General features: G+C 39.2%; 2 protein-coding genes across 2 annotated transcripts; one reads left to right on the forward strand and one right to left on the reverse strand.

The window, feature by feature from the left end:
* Window positions 1–2,106: 2,106 nt before the first annotated feature.
* Bbs12 (Bardet-Biedl syndrome 12) lies at window positions 2,107–11,418 on the reverse strand. The gene is made up of 2 exons (XM_051185788.1): window positions 11,205–11,418; window positions 2,107–4,269 (listed from the first exon to the last, which is right to left on the reverse strand). Exon 2 carries the CDS (start codon window positions 4,257–4,259, stop codon window positions 2,154–2,156), a length of 2,106 nt encoding a protein of 701 aa, XP_051041745.1. The 5' UTR covers window positions 4,260–4,269; window positions 11,205–11,418; the 3' UTR covers window positions 2,107–2,153.
* A 551-nt stretch (window positions 11,419–11,969) lies between these two features.
* LOC127223183 (centrin-4) lies at window positions 11,970–15,268 on the forward strand. Its single transcript, XM_051185698.1, has 5 exons — window positions 11,970–12,041; window positions 13,576–13,722; window positions 14,137–14,265; window positions 14,746–14,883; window positions 15,042–15,268. The coding sequence occupies exons 1-5, from the start codon at window positions 12,039–12,041 to the stop codon at window positions 15,129–15,131; spliced, it is 507 nt and encodes a 168-aa protein (XP_051041655.1). The 5' UTR covers window positions 11,970–12,038; the 3' UTR covers window positions 15,132–15,268.
* The last annotated feature ends 3,108 nt before the right edge of the window (window positions 15,269–18,376 follow it).

The following is an 18,376-nucleotide window of genomic DNA, read 5'->3' on the forward strand; positions in this document are numbered from 1 at the left end:
ATCACAGGAGAGGAAGTCTGCCATCTACAGGTCAAAGGAAAGAAGGCCTCACAAGGTTTTCTGTTTTTTGGTTTTTTTTTTTTTTTGAGTAAAGGACCAATGGAATCAAATGTTCTAACTACAACTTTAGGAGAGTAACTGGGTGCAACATGAGAAGAAGCTTTTGCAGAGAGATGCTGACTTTAGTTTCTGCTATGTTAATGTTCATTAACACACTGCACTGTTTTGTGCTGGCCATAAACAAATGAACAAATAGCTGAACACTATGAATCCCCAGCTAAAAAGAATAGAAATAAGAATGTGAGCTTCCACGCCCCTACTATTTCCTTCTCATTGCTAAAAATTATCTGAATGAGTGATGAAACTTAATACTGTGGGTAAATACTTAGAAGATTTAGGATCTTAATTCATATAATCTACCAAGATAAAGTTCAGATGAGTTATGTATATACAAGCCTGGGAGGATTAACAGCCTTTATGAGACTGTAACAGAGTCTTAAAGTTTCAACGATCTTTCTTCATCTTCTGTTGTGGGATATTTGTACAGTGAATGTATTTGCTATGACTGGTGTAATAAAAGGCTGAACAGTCAATAAACAGGCAGGAGGTATAGGTGGAATTTGCAGGGAGAGAAAGGAAGAGGAGGGGGAATCTAGGAACACAGGGGAAGCCAGGGACACAGGAGGTGCAAAATGGCAGAGAGGCAATGCTACATGATAGAACAGATTAATATACATGGGTTAATTTAAATTATAAGTTAGGAACAAGCCTAAGCTATAGGCTGAGCCTTTATAATTAATAAGAAGTCTTCATGCCATCATCTGGGAGCAGGCTGGCAGGACAGAAAGACTTGTTACCATCTTCCAATTGGAAACTGGCTGTAAGGTGGGGAATCCCAAGCAGGTGGTGATGAGGAGTGATGGTGACAGACACCACTGAACTCTTCTTAAGAATATTATGTAAATTGCTGAATAGATTAATCTATAGAAATAGACACTTTGGTGGTATGTCCAGTGATGCCACTTTGGGGTCAAAATGTATTTAAACAGACATACACATTTAAGAAGCTTTGGAAAACCATCCCCTTAACGTTAATACTGACTATACTGGTTGTGAGGGTTTAAAAGGAAAGACAAAAAAAAAAAAAAAAAAAAAAAAAAAAGGACCAAGGTATTTCTCTAAAGGAATGCTTGAAGAATAATGGAAAGAAGGCAGGCTTGATAGAACTATTTGGGATGGCCTAGGAGGTGTGGCCTTGTTGGAGGTGTGTTACATTTGGTGAAGTCTTTGAGGTTTCAAGACTTATACAATTCCCCCACCACAAGTCCCTACCTCCTAGTAGTGGAGCAAGATTCGAGTTCTCAGATATTACTGCCACCATGCCTTTAGAAAGCTCTGCCATCATGGGCTCTACCACTCTGAAACCATAAACCCAAATTAAATACCCTTTTATAAGTTGCCTTGGTCAGAGTCTTATTACAGCAACAGAGAGGTAACTGAGACAACATCTCGACACTTATTGTTGATGCAAAGAATACAAGGCCTTGGACTAGCCCATGTCCATGGCTGGTTTGACTTAAGCAATGTTGAAGGATGTAATCACTCCTGCTAGACAAATAAGTGGGTTTGTTTCTGCTTAAGCAGTAAATATCACAAGTTCAGTGTTTGCTGTACAAGAGAACATCCATTGTTCCAGGTCCTGCCACTGGCCATCTGTGCTGATATTGTGGGACACACAGGTCAAGGAACTAACAAAACCAACACAACACTCTGAATACAAATTTGCTGCAAACAACAAAAGCTCTGCCTGGATCTGGATGTATCTTATAGCACCTGTGAAAACAATAACAGGCTAATTTGTTGGCTTATAAATAGGGTAAGATCCAGAACTGCAGTATTGATAGACATCAACTCATTCTTGGTAATCACTAGTAATTTAGAAACTGTGATCTGAATATAAATATTAGGGCTAGAGAAATGCCTAAAAGATTAAGAGTGCTTGCTGCTCTTGCATAGTTGGGTTCTCAGCACCTGCCCTATCTATAAACCTATAATTATAGATCCAAGGGATCCACCTCCTTGGGCATGCACACACACATACACGCACATACCTTAAATTTTATTGATATTGCTTACTTCCCAAAGATTTAACCCTACAAAAATAAAACTCCATCTGATTCCTGTGAATTTATCTCTGTGTGTACAAGTCCAGTAATTATTTCACTGTCTGTCTGAAGCACTAAGAGCACTAAATCCAATGCTCGGCGCCATGCTTCAGTCTTTGGTGTAACAGTATCATAAACTCTTGGAACTACCTCCAGTTTATCTGAAATACCTGAATGAAAAAGTCCATGACTTAGTTTACTATATTTGCTCAAGATATAAGATGAAGGAGAGCCAGAGTTGGTGGCATTTTGCACATGATGTTGAATGAACATGCTGGCTTCCACTGCTGATGGGTGAGTGGCAGTGTTAAACATAACAGCTGACAGGTATTCATGCCACCCACTTGCCAGGCACTTCAACACAGTAGGTCTGTAGACTGACAGAGATGAGGCCATCCAAGAGGAAGAATCAGGAAGCCACCCTGAACAAGCATGATTTTCTTTACTTAAAGATTGCTCAGCAAGAATCTGAAGATGGCTAAGGCATAAAAATTCAACAGCACCACCTCCAAGGAAAACCTTCTCCTCTTTTAGGGCATGATATAAACGATATACACAAGACCAGAACCTGTCTTCCTTGATTTCCACCTGAGCACTTATTGGGCTAGTGAGTACTGCTGTAATCAAATTAATTTTTTCTGTTTTTAACAAGATTGCCATTCTGTTGCTCCTGTTTATATCATGAGAACTTGTCCAGAAGGTCACAGAGACCTTGCTGCCCACACAGTCTTCATTCACTTGTGTGACATAGGATACTGGCACTGTTCTTGTAGCTTCTGCAAAAGCTTGCAACACACTGCCATTCACTGAACCAATTACCAACCGCTTACTGTGCATGCATTTTTCAATTAAGTGTTCAGATACATTTCCTTGTACCAGGATGAGATTCACATCAAACTGGGTTAACACCTGCAACACACTTTTAGCCCACAGTTCTTCTGCACTGTCTTCTGGAAGCTTCCTACTATCTAACTTGGTCTTAATATTTACAGACTTATTAAATCCAAGGTGGCGGTAACTCTCTGTGAGGTCACCCTCGATGAGAATCATCCGGAAAGGCTGGTCCTGCAATTCCTTTATCAGAGCAATACTAGACATGGGCACAACAGTGACATATCCTAAACAAATAGAAGAAAAAGTTTCAGGTAAGCCCGGGAGACAGCAAGTGAGGAGTCTTGAAATGTCAAACATAAATGGTGTCTCACAGTTGTCTTGCTGCAGGGACACACTCTGCCACTGCAGCCGCACAGCTGCCTCTGCCAATGTCATGCTGCTGTGGTCTCCATGGCTCAAGCCAACTGCTAACTCCATCAAATCATTACATCTAGAAGCTCTGGGTATCGATCCACATTGTTCTAGAAATCCATTGGTTCTGTTTATCCAGTGGCTATTATCTGCCCTGTTAAAATGCCTACTGTGAGTTAATGCTGAATTTCTGAAGAAGGAATCTCTATACAGGCTGTTCTGCAGAGCTTGTGGTGTGTTTTTTTCTGTTTCAACCTTAGCCTGAGTTTTGAAGAATTTGGATGACTCTTCATGTCTTCCAGAAAGACTGTAAGTGGACAATAACTGAGATGTAGCATCTTCGAAATCATGCTTTTCCTGTAACAACCCAGGATCTGAAGAGACTTGTAGAAAAGGATATAAGCTGACATCAACTGTACTTGTGTTGTCCATGTGGTCAAATACATTGTATATGGGTACTTGAAGGGAAACGACTGCTTCAATGCAAGAACTCAAGCCTTCAGTCATTACTGACACTATTACTGGAGTAGGAACACCCAGATTGAGACATTCTTCAACAGCTCTGCTCCATGCACCAACAAGAAACAAGAGAGTGCTGGTTCCGATTCTGTATGTGCCATTTTGTGCTTGAACTGCTTCATTGAGAAGCTGTCCCGTTGCACAGGTTAAATCCAAACCTTCAAGAAGTCTGACTGTTGAGCTGATTAACATACTTTCATGACACTCTGCATTTGTAATAAATTTGGTGGCTTTTACTGGGCCTAGGAAACTTCTTCCGGTTTGTGCAAATGATGAAAGTTGTTGAAGTCCCACATGTCTTCTTTTGTTTATGACTCTGTAAGCCATCATCGGTAATTATCTGCAAATAAATGAAGACTTGAAACTTTACTGAATGATTGATGATGACAAGTGTTACATAAAGTAAAGAAAACACAGTTACACTTTTGGATAGAGTTTCAATTACAATGATCAGTGTGATGATACATAAGGGCTTGGGGGATAGGATGTGTAGAGGGTTGACTACTCCATATGGCAGAGGAAATGCAGAGGAACATGAGGCAACAAACAAGGAAGGTTTCCAGAAGGCAATCTTTAGAATGAGACCTGAAGCATAGTTGTGCTATGGATTTTTTCTTTTTTTTTTTCTTTTCTTTTCTTTTTCTTTTTTTTTTTTTTTTTTTTTTTTTTTTTCTTTTTTTTTTTTGAAACAGGGTTTCTCTGTATTGCTTTGGAGCCTGTCCTGGAACTCGCTCTGTAGACCAGGCTGGCCTTGAACTCACAGAGATCACTGCCTCTGCCTCCCAAGTGCAGAGGCCATCAACACCCAGCTATGCTGTGATTTTTTTTTTTTTTTTTTGAGACATGATCATACTATATATATAGATCAGGATAGCCTTAAATCTGTGATCACTCTCCACCTGGAGAGTGCTAGAATTACAGGAGTGTTCCATCATGTCATCTGCAGGGTAACTGTGCAAGCTGAGCCAGCAAGCTGAAGGGGTGATAATAAATGTACAAGTGTTTAAAAAAAAAAAAGAAAAGAAAAAATAGGAGTTATATAAGAAGCCTGGTATTATGGCATTGAACTGAAGGACCTAAGGCTCTAGTAGAGGAGGAGTTGGATTATGAGGACATTTCATGCTATCCTACAGTTGTGTTGAGATTAAGAATCACTTGATGTAGTGTTTAAAGCCTGCACTTCTGAGTTTAACAGATGGGAAGCCCTTCACTTTACACTTCTGGAAAAATGAGGCTAATACATAGGCTAATTCACAGCTAGTCTGAGGAATACGGTGCTCAGAACTGTGCTTAGCACACAGTTTTATTTGTGTTGACATATATTACCATTCTGGTAAGTTTGGACTGACCAGCTAAATACCAGACTGAAGTAGAGTGCCCACTTCATTGTTTAAGAAAAATGAAGTCAGACAATGGGGAGAAAGATTTGAGTATTGATTACATTTTGAAGGAAAAAAATGTGCTATTTAAAGGGAGATCCAAGGGCAATTAAAATTATTCAATATAGTATTTTTGAAGTCACATCCAAAATGAATACCAATAGAAAGACTATTAGTTCAATACTAAAAAGCTTTCAAATAATTGTACTTCCTTTTTTGGGGGGAGGGGGAGTCGAGACCAGGTTTCTCTGTGTAGCCCTGGCTATCTTGGAACTCACTCTGAAGACCAGGTTGATCTTGAATTTATAGAGTTCTTCCTGCCTCTGCCTCCTGAGTGCTGGGGTTAAACCTAGGATTAAAGGTGTGTGCCACCACACCTGGCTAACAATAGTACTTTTTAATCAAAAAACTATTGCCTTGGGAGGTGTGAACTTTACTAGTTGAGGAATTGAAGCTAAGGTAAGTGATACTACAACTTTATGATTCTTCGAATATTTTTAATCAGAATCTTGTTCTGATACAGACCATACCTCTGGTAAATTTGTTTCTGAACTAGCTATATTCATTTGAGAAAGTGATGGGGGATGTCCTTCTATATGTTGTGAATATATGTTTCTCTTATTGGTTGATGAATGAAGCTGTTTTGGCCAAAGGACAGACAGGATTGCCAGGTGGGAAATCCAAACAGGGATAGAGAAAGGCGGAGTCAAGGTGATGCCATGTAGCTAATGGGAAGGTAGAATGTCTGGGCATTCTCCAGTAAGCCAAGACCACATGGAGATACACAGATTAATAGAAATTAATTAATAATTAAGAGAGAGCTAGCCAATAAGAAGAATGAGCCATGAGCCAAAGAATTTATAATTAATATAAGCCTCTGTGTGTTTATTTGGGACCAAATGCCTGTGGGACCAGATGGGACAGAAACTTCTGTCTACACAGTTTTTAGGAACAATCACAGGTACTATTCTTCCGGAATAGTTTCCTACAGGTTTTTAAAAACTAAGGTAGAAAGAATGGGTAGGTCCAGCAGTAATTACGGCATTACATGAACTCGGTCTCATGTCCTTTTCTTCAATGAAATTTTCAGATCTTATATAATGAACACTTACAATACACTCACACATATACCTTGATAGCGTTAAAATATAATAAACTTGAACAATCCTAGATTTATCATGTCTGGTCTTACTTTTTTGGTCCTTCACCTCCTTCTGCAATATCATTTCCCTACTAAACTTTTACATTTATCAATGGTTTCAATCACTCCATACATCATATCCTCAAATCCTCTGCCTCTTTTTTTACTTCATTTTACTTTCCTTGTAAGGTTACTAATCTTGATGAAATGAAGTGATTTTAATTTAAAGAATACAATTTAGATTTACATTCACATTTACATTCACAATGTTACATAACTACCACCTCTACCTTGCTCCAAAAGATTTAACAGCCTGAAAGCTACCTGAAGGAAAACCTGAAAGCTACTTATTCTACTCAACTCTACTAAGCAGTAACTCTGTTTCCTTTTGTAAATGGTAATTGCTAATTTGCTTTTAATCTGTTTTGACCTATTTTTGGTATTGAAATAATGAAATATATGACCATTCTACATTTTATTTACCTATTTTTAGAGTTCTTCCACATTTATTATTTAACAATAATTCACTGTTTTTCTTAGTGGAATAATATTCCTTGGGAGGTACATTTTATATATCTATTTATCCACTGCTAGACATTTGGGTTGTTTCCACCATTTAGCTACTGAGCTTGTGTACTTGTGCTGCTATGAACATTTCTGTAAAAGTGCATTTCTGAACCTGCTTCCACATCTTTTAGCTATAAATCTAGAAGTGAAATTCCTGGGCCATATGGTAATTCTATGTTTAGCTTAGGGAACTGCCCAGATATTTTCCCAAACAGTACAGCACTGCCAGTAGCAAGGAACAAAGGTTTGGATTTCTCCACATTCTTACTGTGTTAGTTTTCCAGGGCTGCTTCTCAAAATTATAACTGTCAGGAGGCTCAAACAATACACATTCATACTCTCAAGATGATGCTGCTGCAGGGCAGTGCTTCCTCTCAGGACTCTAGGGAAGGATCCTTTTTTTCTCTTCCAACTCCTAGTTGCTCCTGGCATTCTTTGGCTTTTAGTTGCATAACTTTAATCTTTGCCTGTTTCAATTGTCCTTTTTGTTAATTACAACAGCAGTTATTGGACTTACAGCCTACCCCAATCCAGTATGACTTCATCTTAACTAAAATCACATTCTGGATGGATATGAATTGTGTGTGTGTGTGGTGTGCGTACTATTCAGTTACTAGTACATTCAACAACTAATATTTTGCTTTTATAAAATAAACACCCTACCCGATGTGAAAAGATAGCTTATCATTTTTTGACTTCCATTTTCCAAGTGACTAATGATATACACATGTTTTCATGGGCCTACTGGACATTTGTATGTCTTCTTTGGAGAAACGCCTATTGAGGTTTTCTGCCTATTTTAAGAGTGGTTATTAAAGGTTTGTGTTGTTGAGTTGTAAGCATTCTTTACACATGTCAGATAGTAAAGCCTTATGAAACAACAGACGATCTCAAACTCAGATCCAACCAACCACTGATAAGACAATATTTGAAAAACACAAAAATGAACTCTGCATCTGCTTTGAACATATAACCTATATTTTGTTATCATTCCTTAAGCAATGTATCATAATAACTATGAACCTAGCACTTACATTTTCTTAGTCTATTACTATAGTAATTTTAAGGATAATATATACCTAAGCATGTGTGTAGGCTAGATTTAAATACTCCACCATTTTATGTAAAGCACTTATGCATGTGTGGACTTTAGTTTCCGTACTGGAGTCTTCAAACCATTCCCCTATGGACACTGAGGAGCTACCCTATTTGATTTGCAAATACAATCTATTGTTCTATAGGATGTCTCTTCTGATTTGTATAATAAATTGCCCTATAGGATATGTCTTCTGTTTTGATAATGCTTTTTGACTCATAAAAATTTTTGGTTGTGGTAAAATTTAACATTTATTTGTTGGTGCTGTTGCTCATGCTCTTGGTATATGCAGAATCCATTGCCAAATCATACATATTTAACCCAGTGTTTTCTTCAGAACTCTATACATTATTTATCTTACTGGTTTATTTGAGACTAACTTTTACATATGGTATGAGGTGAAGGTCCTTTTGCATGTGGCTATCCAGCTGTTTCTGTACCTCCTGTTAAATGAACTAGTCTTTTTCTTGTATGTTCTTGTACCTTTATCGAAAATGAACTTGCTATACATATATGAGTTTATTTCTGGGCTGTCAATGCAACTGCATTGGACTATGTTATCATTTTATGCCAACACCATACTGTTGCAAAACTATAGCTTTCTGTTAAGTTCTGAAGCCCAGACATTTCTGTTTTAAATACTTTTTTTTTTCTTTTCATCTATATTTATAATTTGCCACAGGCTGATGGAGAAATACTGTTGAAAGGACAAGTTTAAAAATCTGGCTATTTTTCACTGCTAGCAAAATTTGAGAGCTTTCCTTATATGAGATGCTTAACACATATCACAAACTCAATCACAACAGAAACACAAGGTTAATACTAAAATAATTAAGCTATTTGTGGAAACTCAAGCATGATAATTAACATGTACAAAATCTCCTAACATTAGCAGGGCAGTGGTGGCACACATCTTTAATACCAGCACTCCAGAGAAGGGGAGGCAGGTGGATATTCTGTGAGTTCAAAGCTATTCTGGTCTACAGAGCTAGCTCCAGGATAGCTAGTGCTACACAGAGAAACCCTGTCTCAAAAAAAAAAAAAAAAAAAAAAAAAAAAAAAAAAAAAAAAAAAAAAAAAAAAAAAACAAAAAAAAAAAAAAAAAAAAAAAAAAAAAAAAAAAAAAAAAAAAAATCACAAAATCTCCTAACTTTCAATAAAAAGGTAAAACCCCCATGCCCATGTAACCACTGCCCAAGTCTATAGGTTAATGCATCAATTATGTTTTGCCTCACTTCCACCCTAACTTATTCTCTCTTCTTTAGCATCTTCATTTCCCTCTTTCAGACCCTCCATCTTCTTCTAAGATCTGTTGAGACCCTTGACTTGCAGACATCTATGTCTTTTACAGGGGGTGATAAGAGTTCTGCTTATGGTCTCCTTCCTAGATCATAATTAAACTAAAAGACACCACTCTCTCTCTGTGAGTGGAAAACAACCTGGAACAATAGGAAAAACCCATAGGTATTTCAAATTCAGTCTGTTTTTCCAGACAAAGGATGGATTTCAGCCATCTACAAGGAAAAAATCATATGTAACAGATATCAAAATTAATATTCAAATAGATCTTTTAGCAGTTGAAGAATCTACTTCAAATTTGAGCAATAACTGTCTTAGCATCCCTAACTTTGGAAGCATTCCTAAATGGGTTTGAAGAGGTTGCAATGGGCTAATCATGAATGCAAACTCAAAATAAGAATGCCTCCATTTCTAAGAGGTTGAGTAGAAAAAAGGCAATGACTGTGAACTGTTATCGGCACTGTCCTAACACTGCCTGATTTTCGTTCTGGGATGCCTGACACGGTGTTTCCACAAACAGTTCAATCTTACTGCTCGTCCCAATAATGTTTCCTTAACTTTTTATCTGCAATGGGAGGGCAGAGTCAGATGACAACAACTGGGATGTTGATTTCAGAAGTTTTCTATCCAAAGATTGTAACTCATCTTGGGTAAATATTCAGGTTAGGACACTTAGATATGCTTTTCAGCAGTTATATTTTATTTCTTGATGTGTATAAATAGAATTTTTTTATCATCAGAACCCCCCCCCCACACACACACACATCTGACAAGATAACGTAACTGTACCACTCATCTGCTCAGAAGCCTCTCACAAGTCTTCACTCCTTGTCTGGCAGCAGGAATTCTCACAAAAGTGGGTCACACCCTCTCATATCTATGCTCAGAATCTTACAGACTCCCTAACTCCCTCCAAGTAAAGGCCATGATATCCTCACACACACACACTAAAACCCACACTTCTTCCTTCCTTATTTGTCTATTTTGCTTTGCTCAGGCCTCCTTTGTGCTTCTAGAAAATGTAAGGTACTGCCTCAGTACTTCTACATGTCCCTCTTTCCACGATGCTCTTCTCCAAGAAACCTACTGCCTTAACAATCTTTAAATCCCCAAATTTCCTTTTCAGGGAGGTTCACCCTGCTCAACCTATTACAAACCACAAACCCTTTTTCCTTCCAGATGCTAGATACTGTTTATCAGCTCTACTTTCTTCTTATCCTCTGAAACATTACAAAATGAACACAGTACATTTATTATATGCAGGCCATCATTTTCTGTTGAAACAATTTTCCAGACAACTTTAGTCACTGAAATATCCCAAGTACCTAGAACACTGACACCTTATAGGCAGTCAACAAATATCTGTTAAAGGAGCACAAACTTTAAAGGAGCAAAGAGATGTTATTGTTAGTATTCCTCTTTCAAGTACCTTTGGACCCCTTAGTTGGGGCCTTTAATTGCTTTTCAATTTTTAATTGCTCCTCCTTCAAATGATAATTAGAATTACCTCTGAAACAAACAACAACAAAACAAAAACAAAAACAGAAACATAACTAAATGATCAAGTGCCCCAAATCAAACGTTTCCTTTTTACTAAGTTTCTTTCAAGCACACCAGTACCTGCCACGGTGTGTAAAATGTAGAGTGCACTGGATAAATTTGGTAATTTAATAACGTGTACGTCTTTACTATTTTGCTAGCTATTATTAAAATTTTATGTACAGAATAGCAACAGTCACATTTCAAGGCTGGGGTATCCTGATCAAGGTTTAGATACTGGAATCTGGACTTACCATTACTTTTTTTTAAGCTGGGCATAACCAGGGATCGATCATTGCTCAAACTGAGGAATTGTTCTACATAGTGAGTTCCAGGACAGCCAGAGCTTCCTGAAAAAGAAACAGACTATAGCTAAATGATTCAACACTACTTCATTCCCAAAGTATTTTGAATCTGCCTCATTTGAATTCCCATTAGGAAACTGAAGACAGGAAAAATGGTTTCTTATGCAAGACCTAAGGAGATTTAAGGACTACAACTTGTGTCTGCGAGGTGAGGCTTTGGGAAATGTGCCGTGCTTTACACAGTACACTAGGAAGTGACTGCTTTGCATTCTTCCTGCCTAGGAGAAAGCCTGTGGCTCAAGCCATCCTCGGTCCACGGGGGGACCTTCCGCCCCGCGAGGACACCGTGCAGCGAGAGGCGAGCACGTCATCCTCCCCCCTTCCCGCCCGGTCGGCGAGCGCGACGCAGCACCTCCGGCTTCACGCCTCCCTCGAGCGGCTCTGAGGCAGGAGGGCCGCAGGACGGTTGGTCCGGTGTGTGGACCGTCTGAGGACACGCGAGAAACAGCTCTCGCTCCCACCCTCCCTGCCCTGCGGCCCACTGGGCCTTCGAACCTCCTCACCGCGCGCCGCTCCAGAACCCAGCCAGCCAAGTGGCAGCTTGCGTGCTGTCAGAGCAGTTCTTTCTTCCCATTGGGTGAAATGGCCGTCAATCACAGAGCTGGTGGGTGGGCTTACTCTCCGAGAGCGGCCTTAGCAACGGCCCGCCCTGAGCGCCAGCCAGGAAGGGGAGGGCAGACGTTGCGAGGCGCGGGCTCTCGGGCGGGGGAGCGGGTTGGGGACATGGTGAGTGCTGTTGGACTTGGTTGTTTGTCCCAGTATACTGACTTTCGTGCCAGGATCCTTGCATCCCCTTAATGACTAAGCCAGGGGACAGAGATGGGTCTCCCTTCTCGTTTATCCACCGACACCTACGGTGGATAAACGGTCTATAACGGATGGTCCATGTAAAGATACAGCCCTGGAGCCTCAGGGACCCGTGCCCAAACTGAGGACCTTCAAGATAGGGATAAAGAAGGCGACAGAGGCCTTCAGCTGAGGGCCACCTGTTACAGCTAGCAGGCCATCAACTCAGCTCCTGACTGGAAGGGGCCACTGACTCAACCACTGAGGGTCAGGGGACCACCAACTCAGTTGCTGACAAGTAGGGGCCATCTACTTAGCCACTGGGAGTCAGAGGGCCATCAACTCAGCTGCTGACAGGAAGCTGGGCACCTGTTTAGCCCCAGATGATTAGAGAGTAACTCTTTCACGGGAGGGGGCCATCACTAAGTCCTGATGGTCAGGGGTCCACCAACTATGGCCACTCACAGCTAAGGGACCACTGACTTCTTGCTGAGAAAATGCAGACTCTAGGAAGAACACTCATCAAAATTTGCAGCTCTAGAGCCAAGAATCCTTAGCGACCTCAGCCAATAACTAATATAGTGCAGGCAATGTAGGGCTTCCTCACTTCCACCTGCAGAGAGAATATGTAGTACTTGTGTGGCCCAGCTTGGTGACAGACAGAAGCAAACAGCAGAGAAGACCTTCATCTTACACACATTAAGCCAAACATTGTCATTCAGATCTGTGGGGTAGCTGTTCATCAAAACCGTGGGGTTTTTTTATTATTATTTTATATAACCAAGTCCATTTAAGTGAAAACAAACATTTATAGACAATATTTGGGAATTTGGGCGTCGTTCTTTCCAAACTACTTCCTGCTGGTAAGGGGCGCTGTCTTGGGGGATTCGAAGAAGATTCAGAAATCCTGGCTGTAGTCTCTAAGGCTACTTTGTCCAGCTGTTTTGAATGTAGGATCACCTGGTACTCTCAAAACCGTGGTTTTTGACTTTTGTCCTTCTGTAGTGTAGGACACTTGCTCATGGAGAGTGAGAGAGAGCAATTGTGTATTCCCCCAGCATGCACTGCGATACACATATGAGAAGCATACATTCTTTAAGCTAATACTTTTCTGATAAACCAAGGCTAACAACATACATTTCTACACTACCTTCCTTAGCTGTTGCTCTCTTCAAAGGCACTGGTTTTATGAGGAAAATCTAAGCGGGGGGGGGGCGGGGGGGGAGGGGAATAACACCACACTTTCAATCAAGAGATTAATAATCATACTCAGGAGGCTGAGGCAGGAGGATTGAGAGTTGTAGGCCAGTCTGGGCTCTGTAGGAAGATCCTGTCTCAAAAGATGGCGGAAAAAGGTATTAGTAACCAAAAGCATTAAAAAGGGGGAATGAGCTCATTCTATAGAAGGAAACAGGATACTTGAATTTGTGCATTCTAGTCGCATAGTTTTCACCCACATGTATACTTATTGCAGGCATCCAGCCATCGAACAACTTTAGACCAATGGAAGAAAAAAGCAGCAAAAGTTGAGTTGAATGATGCCCAAAAACAAGAAATAAAAGAGGCCTTTGACTTGTTCGATGTTGATGGGTCTGGAACCATAGATGTGAAAGAATTGAAGGTTCTGAAATTATTTCTAAGACATTTGAAAAACCAAACTCGTGTGTGTGTGTGTGTGTGTGTGTGTGTCTGTCTGTCTGTCTGTCTGTCTGTCTGTCTTGTGGGGATAGGACCCAGGGCTTTACCTAGTCTAGGCTAGCCCACAGTCCATAATTGTGATATTCTTTACAACTTTAACATTCCAAAAGGTATGTATGTATACAGCCCCGAGTAAACAATACAATATCTTTTAACATTTTAGTTGTGCTCTTGGTTGATGAGTGAGTCAAGTCCCAGAATTATGAAGGTTACATACTCTGTCATAGTAGGATTAGCTTTGTGCTCAGATTGTGTTAGAGAACAAAGAAGCTATTGGTGATTTAAAAGTTCAAAATGAGATCATGGCATATTAAAATATATTCTATTCTTGTTGCAGATTGCAATGCGAGCCTTAGGATTTGAGCCAAAGAAAGAAGAAGTTAGACAAATGATAGTGGAAATCGACAAAGAAGGGACTGGCACTATTTGTTTTGAAGATTTTTTTGCCATTATGAGTGTGAAAATGGTATAGTCACTCTACTTTTAAGAGAAATGCCTTCAGAGCCTTGTACATGGTTGGACCTGGGGTGTAGAGATTTCATGGAGGAACTGGGGGAATTTCATGGAGGAATAGTTAAGGGTGGCTGGGATATGATAGCACTGAGAGAACAGGTGTCTTCAGAGTGGTAAGATTGTAGAGAAGTGTTCTGTCAGGACATACTGACATCTGGTAAGATGGAAGGAGGCCAAACTCAAAGCCCTGTGCCTGAGTGCCTGCTATGCCACTGTCCCTGAGAATACCCCTGGCTCTTCAAGTTTGCTGTCTTATGTATCTCAAGGGCAGGTGTGAGCATGTTGAAATAACTGTTAAAAGGGGCACTAGGCTGAGAACTCTGCCTCCTGCTAAAAGTATGCACACAGAACTCTAGAAATAATAGACCTCCTAAGTCCAGCTTGATAGAACAAATAAACAAACAAATAACCAATGACATTTTCTTTTCTAAAGAGTGAAAAAGATGAGAAAGAAGAAATACTAAAGGCTTTTAAATTATTTGATGACGATGCTACTGGCAGCATATCACTAAATAATATCAAGAGGGTTGCTAAGGAACTGGGGGAAAACTTAACAGAAGAAGAATTGCAGGTAAATTGTGTTTATTTTATAATTACAATGTGCATATAATTGTACATGGTTTATGTAACTTTGTTGTACTTACACAGTAAAAACAAAAATTCCTGTTGGGTTTCCATCATTATATGCTTAAATGAATTCAGTCTATCATGTCATGGTTTATATTACAGGAAATGCTCGACGAAGCAGACCGTGATGGGGATGGAGAGATTAACGAAGAAGAGTTTTTGAGGATGATGAGGAAGACCAGTCTTTATTAGCTCTGCTTCCTGCCTTCCAGGAGGTTTTGACAGCTTGCCTGTTAAGCAGTTCAATAATGTAATATTAGCTCATTCATTTCCATTTTTAGTTTATAAGCTCAGGTTACCCTTGGTGTCTAATTCATGTAAGAAGTTATGTGTCCTACCATTATTAAATCTGTAATAGCAAGAATTAAAAAAAAGCACAACTTATTTGAACCTTGAACTCCAAAAACAGCTTTTTCATGTGCTATTTTTAAGGCTCTAGATTCCAAAGACATTTTAAATTTCTTTTTCAGTTTAATATACTTGGCTCCCACATCCAAATGAGATTGTTTATAAAAAAAGTCTGAAAACAATATTTTTCCATTATTTCCTTTTGTATGACTTTTTAAAAAACTGACAAACTTGTTTTGTTAATAATTTCTTCAGATACATAAAGTATTAATAAAACTGAGATTCAGTGTTTCTAATTTTCTTCTGGTAGTTACTTGTGTTTTGGACTCCCTACCCCAATTTTTGGAAATATGGTAATGGATTCTCTAAGAGATAAGGCCATTAGAGTTCCTCTTTTACTAATGAGGTTAAGACCCCTTTCATAAGTCTTCAAGGCTTGAGATGACTCAGCAGGCCAGGTACTTATCACCATGCCTGACAACCTGAATTTGGTCCCACATGGTGGAAGGTAAGAACTGAGAACCGGTTCTCACAAGTTGTCCTCTGATCTCCACATGATTGTTACAGTGTGTGGGCTCACACACATACATACATGTAATTTAAATTTATTATTATATGTATGAATATTTTACCTGCATGTATGTCTGTATACTACTTGAGTGACTAGTGCTCACAGAGACCAGAAGATTGCTTTAGAATTACAGAAAAATATCAGCTGTCATGTGGGTACTAAGAATTGAACCCCAAGCCCCTGGAAGAACAGCCTGTGCTCTTAACTGCTGAGACATCTGCAATTTAAAAAATTAAGTCTACCTTAAAAGGGTGGAGGGCTTGCACGTTCAGGTTCTGTTGTGAGTGCTCACAGTGAGGTCTTCACAGAATAACAGTAGTCCTTTTATCAAGGACTTCTATAACACAAGACTGCCCAGCTTGTTATATTTTGCTAAAGGGAACAAAATTGAAGGACAAGCATAGTTAGGATCACTTAAGAACTATTTTGAATACTGCTCAGATAAGTTCTATAGGCAGAAATTTCTGTCTCACTAGCAGCTCCCAAGTAAACACACTGAGGCTTATATTAATTACAAATGCTAAGGCTTGTTACTAGCTCTTACATTTCAATGAGCTTATATTCCTTATCTACCCTCTGTTGTGTGGCTCATAGCTTGTTACCTCGTTTTCTACAGGCCATGCTTCCTTTGTATCAGTTAGCATCTCTTTGACTCCACCCTTCTTCCTCCCAGCATTTTCAGTTTGGCTCTCCTGCCTAACCTATAAGGTTCAGCTATTGTCCTGTCAGCTTCTTTATTAAAACAATCAGAATAATGCATATTCACAGTATTTAGGATTATTCCATAGTATCTCCCTCTTTTGTTTAATTAAAAAGGGAGGGTTTAATGTTATCATAGTTATTACATAGTTAATAACAAAACAGCTATTAAGTAAGAATTAGTTGCAACATCCAGTCCATTGTATTTGGCAAAATGAGAGAAAATACTCTATTATTTATCTCTGTGAGATTTGGGGCTGGTGCGGCAGCAGGACAAGACCAGCGGCGGCAGGCGGAAAAACCGTACACGTTACAAATGGCGCCCACGTGGTTAATAAGAACTTCCACTTAAAATTTAACAAAAGCTTAAAAAAGGGTTTTAGAAACAAAAGAACAGAGACAAGCAAGTTTTCTTGGTAGCAGCATTTTTCTCAGTTGAACTCTGCTTTGCTAGAGACAAGCAGATATTCGCGCGGCTTCTTTAAGGGAAGATTCCTGACTCAGCATAAACGGCAAAAAACCGCACAGCTTTCAAACAACTCTGCTAACAATTTATTGGTGTGTATGAGAGATGGCAATGGCAGTGACCACATCTCCAAGCCGGCAGCATGCTTTCTGGGTGGCAACGCAGACCAAGGCGGTGAGCACAGCTCTCAGTGCTGGTGGTAAAAGTACCGGCCACCATCTTTGGTAAACCGCGGCTGACACAGCTATGACTTTCATTTTAGCAATGTTGTTGTTTACCAGATAAAAGACTTGGGGCCAGACAAAGATTTACAGTAAAGACAGATTCATATTAAGAAGAACCTCTAAAGGTTTACAGTGTGTCTTAAAATATACGTAGACATGAAAAAAAAAATGGTTTTAAAGAGACAAAGAGGAACTGGGTGTTGTAGCACACGCCTTTAATCCCAGCACTCAGGAGACAGAGGCAAGCAGATCTCTGTGATTTGCAAAGTAAACCTGGTATGCAGAGTAAATTCCAGGATAGATAAGAGTTACACAGTGAAACCCTATGCCAAAAAAAAAAAAAAAATAAAATAAAATTAAAATAAGCAGAGTAATAATAAAGGCACGTAAAGATGAAAAGCTCAGAGAGAATCTGGTTACTGTATGCTATTGTGTTGTCTCTACATTGTTTGACTGCTGAGAAAATAACAACTGATAAAGGAAATGCTGCTGGATTAATTCAATTTATATATTTTAAAAATGCTTTGACTCTAACATTTAAGTTCAAGGACAAGTTACTGGGGAAAAGGATTTCTATTTTTGTTTCCACAGAAAATGAAAAGCTATGGATTCCTTCCAGACTAATGTGGTTTGATCAAGCCAGGCCCCCTGAAACAGAGTTCCTGATGATCCAACATTCAAAACTGCTTGAACAAGGCAGCCATGCAGACTACTGCCATCTTCTCAGGATCCCCCCATGACAGCGCCCCCTGTCAGCAGGAAGTAGTTTGGAAAGAACGACGCCCAAATTCCCAAACATTGTTTATAAATGTTTGTTTTCATGTAAATGGACTTGGTTATAAATGGGTAATGATCACAGCCAATTATTTTTAAAGGTAAAAAGGGAATTATGGTATTGATATGATTACTTTGTTTTGGAATGGATTTTCATTTATTGATACAATTTAATGTCAATTTTGTGAAATGTATATTTCTCCTCTTGTTTAGGTATTGTGTTTGCATAGCTCATTTAGAAATATAATGTATAATTTAGTACAGATTTTAGATAGTTACCTATGATAGTTAGAACTTATAGTTAAGTTAGTTAGTATTTCTAGATATACAGACATATATTTGAGATGGATAGGCA

This window comes from Phodopus roborovskii, unplaced genomic scaffold (assembly GCF_943737965.1).
Source record: "Phodopus roborovskii unplaced genomic scaffold, PHOROB, whole genome shotgun sequence".
Taxonomy (NCBI): Eukaryota; Metazoa; Chordata; class Mammalia; order Rodentia; family Cricetidae; genus Phodopus; species Phodopus roborovskii.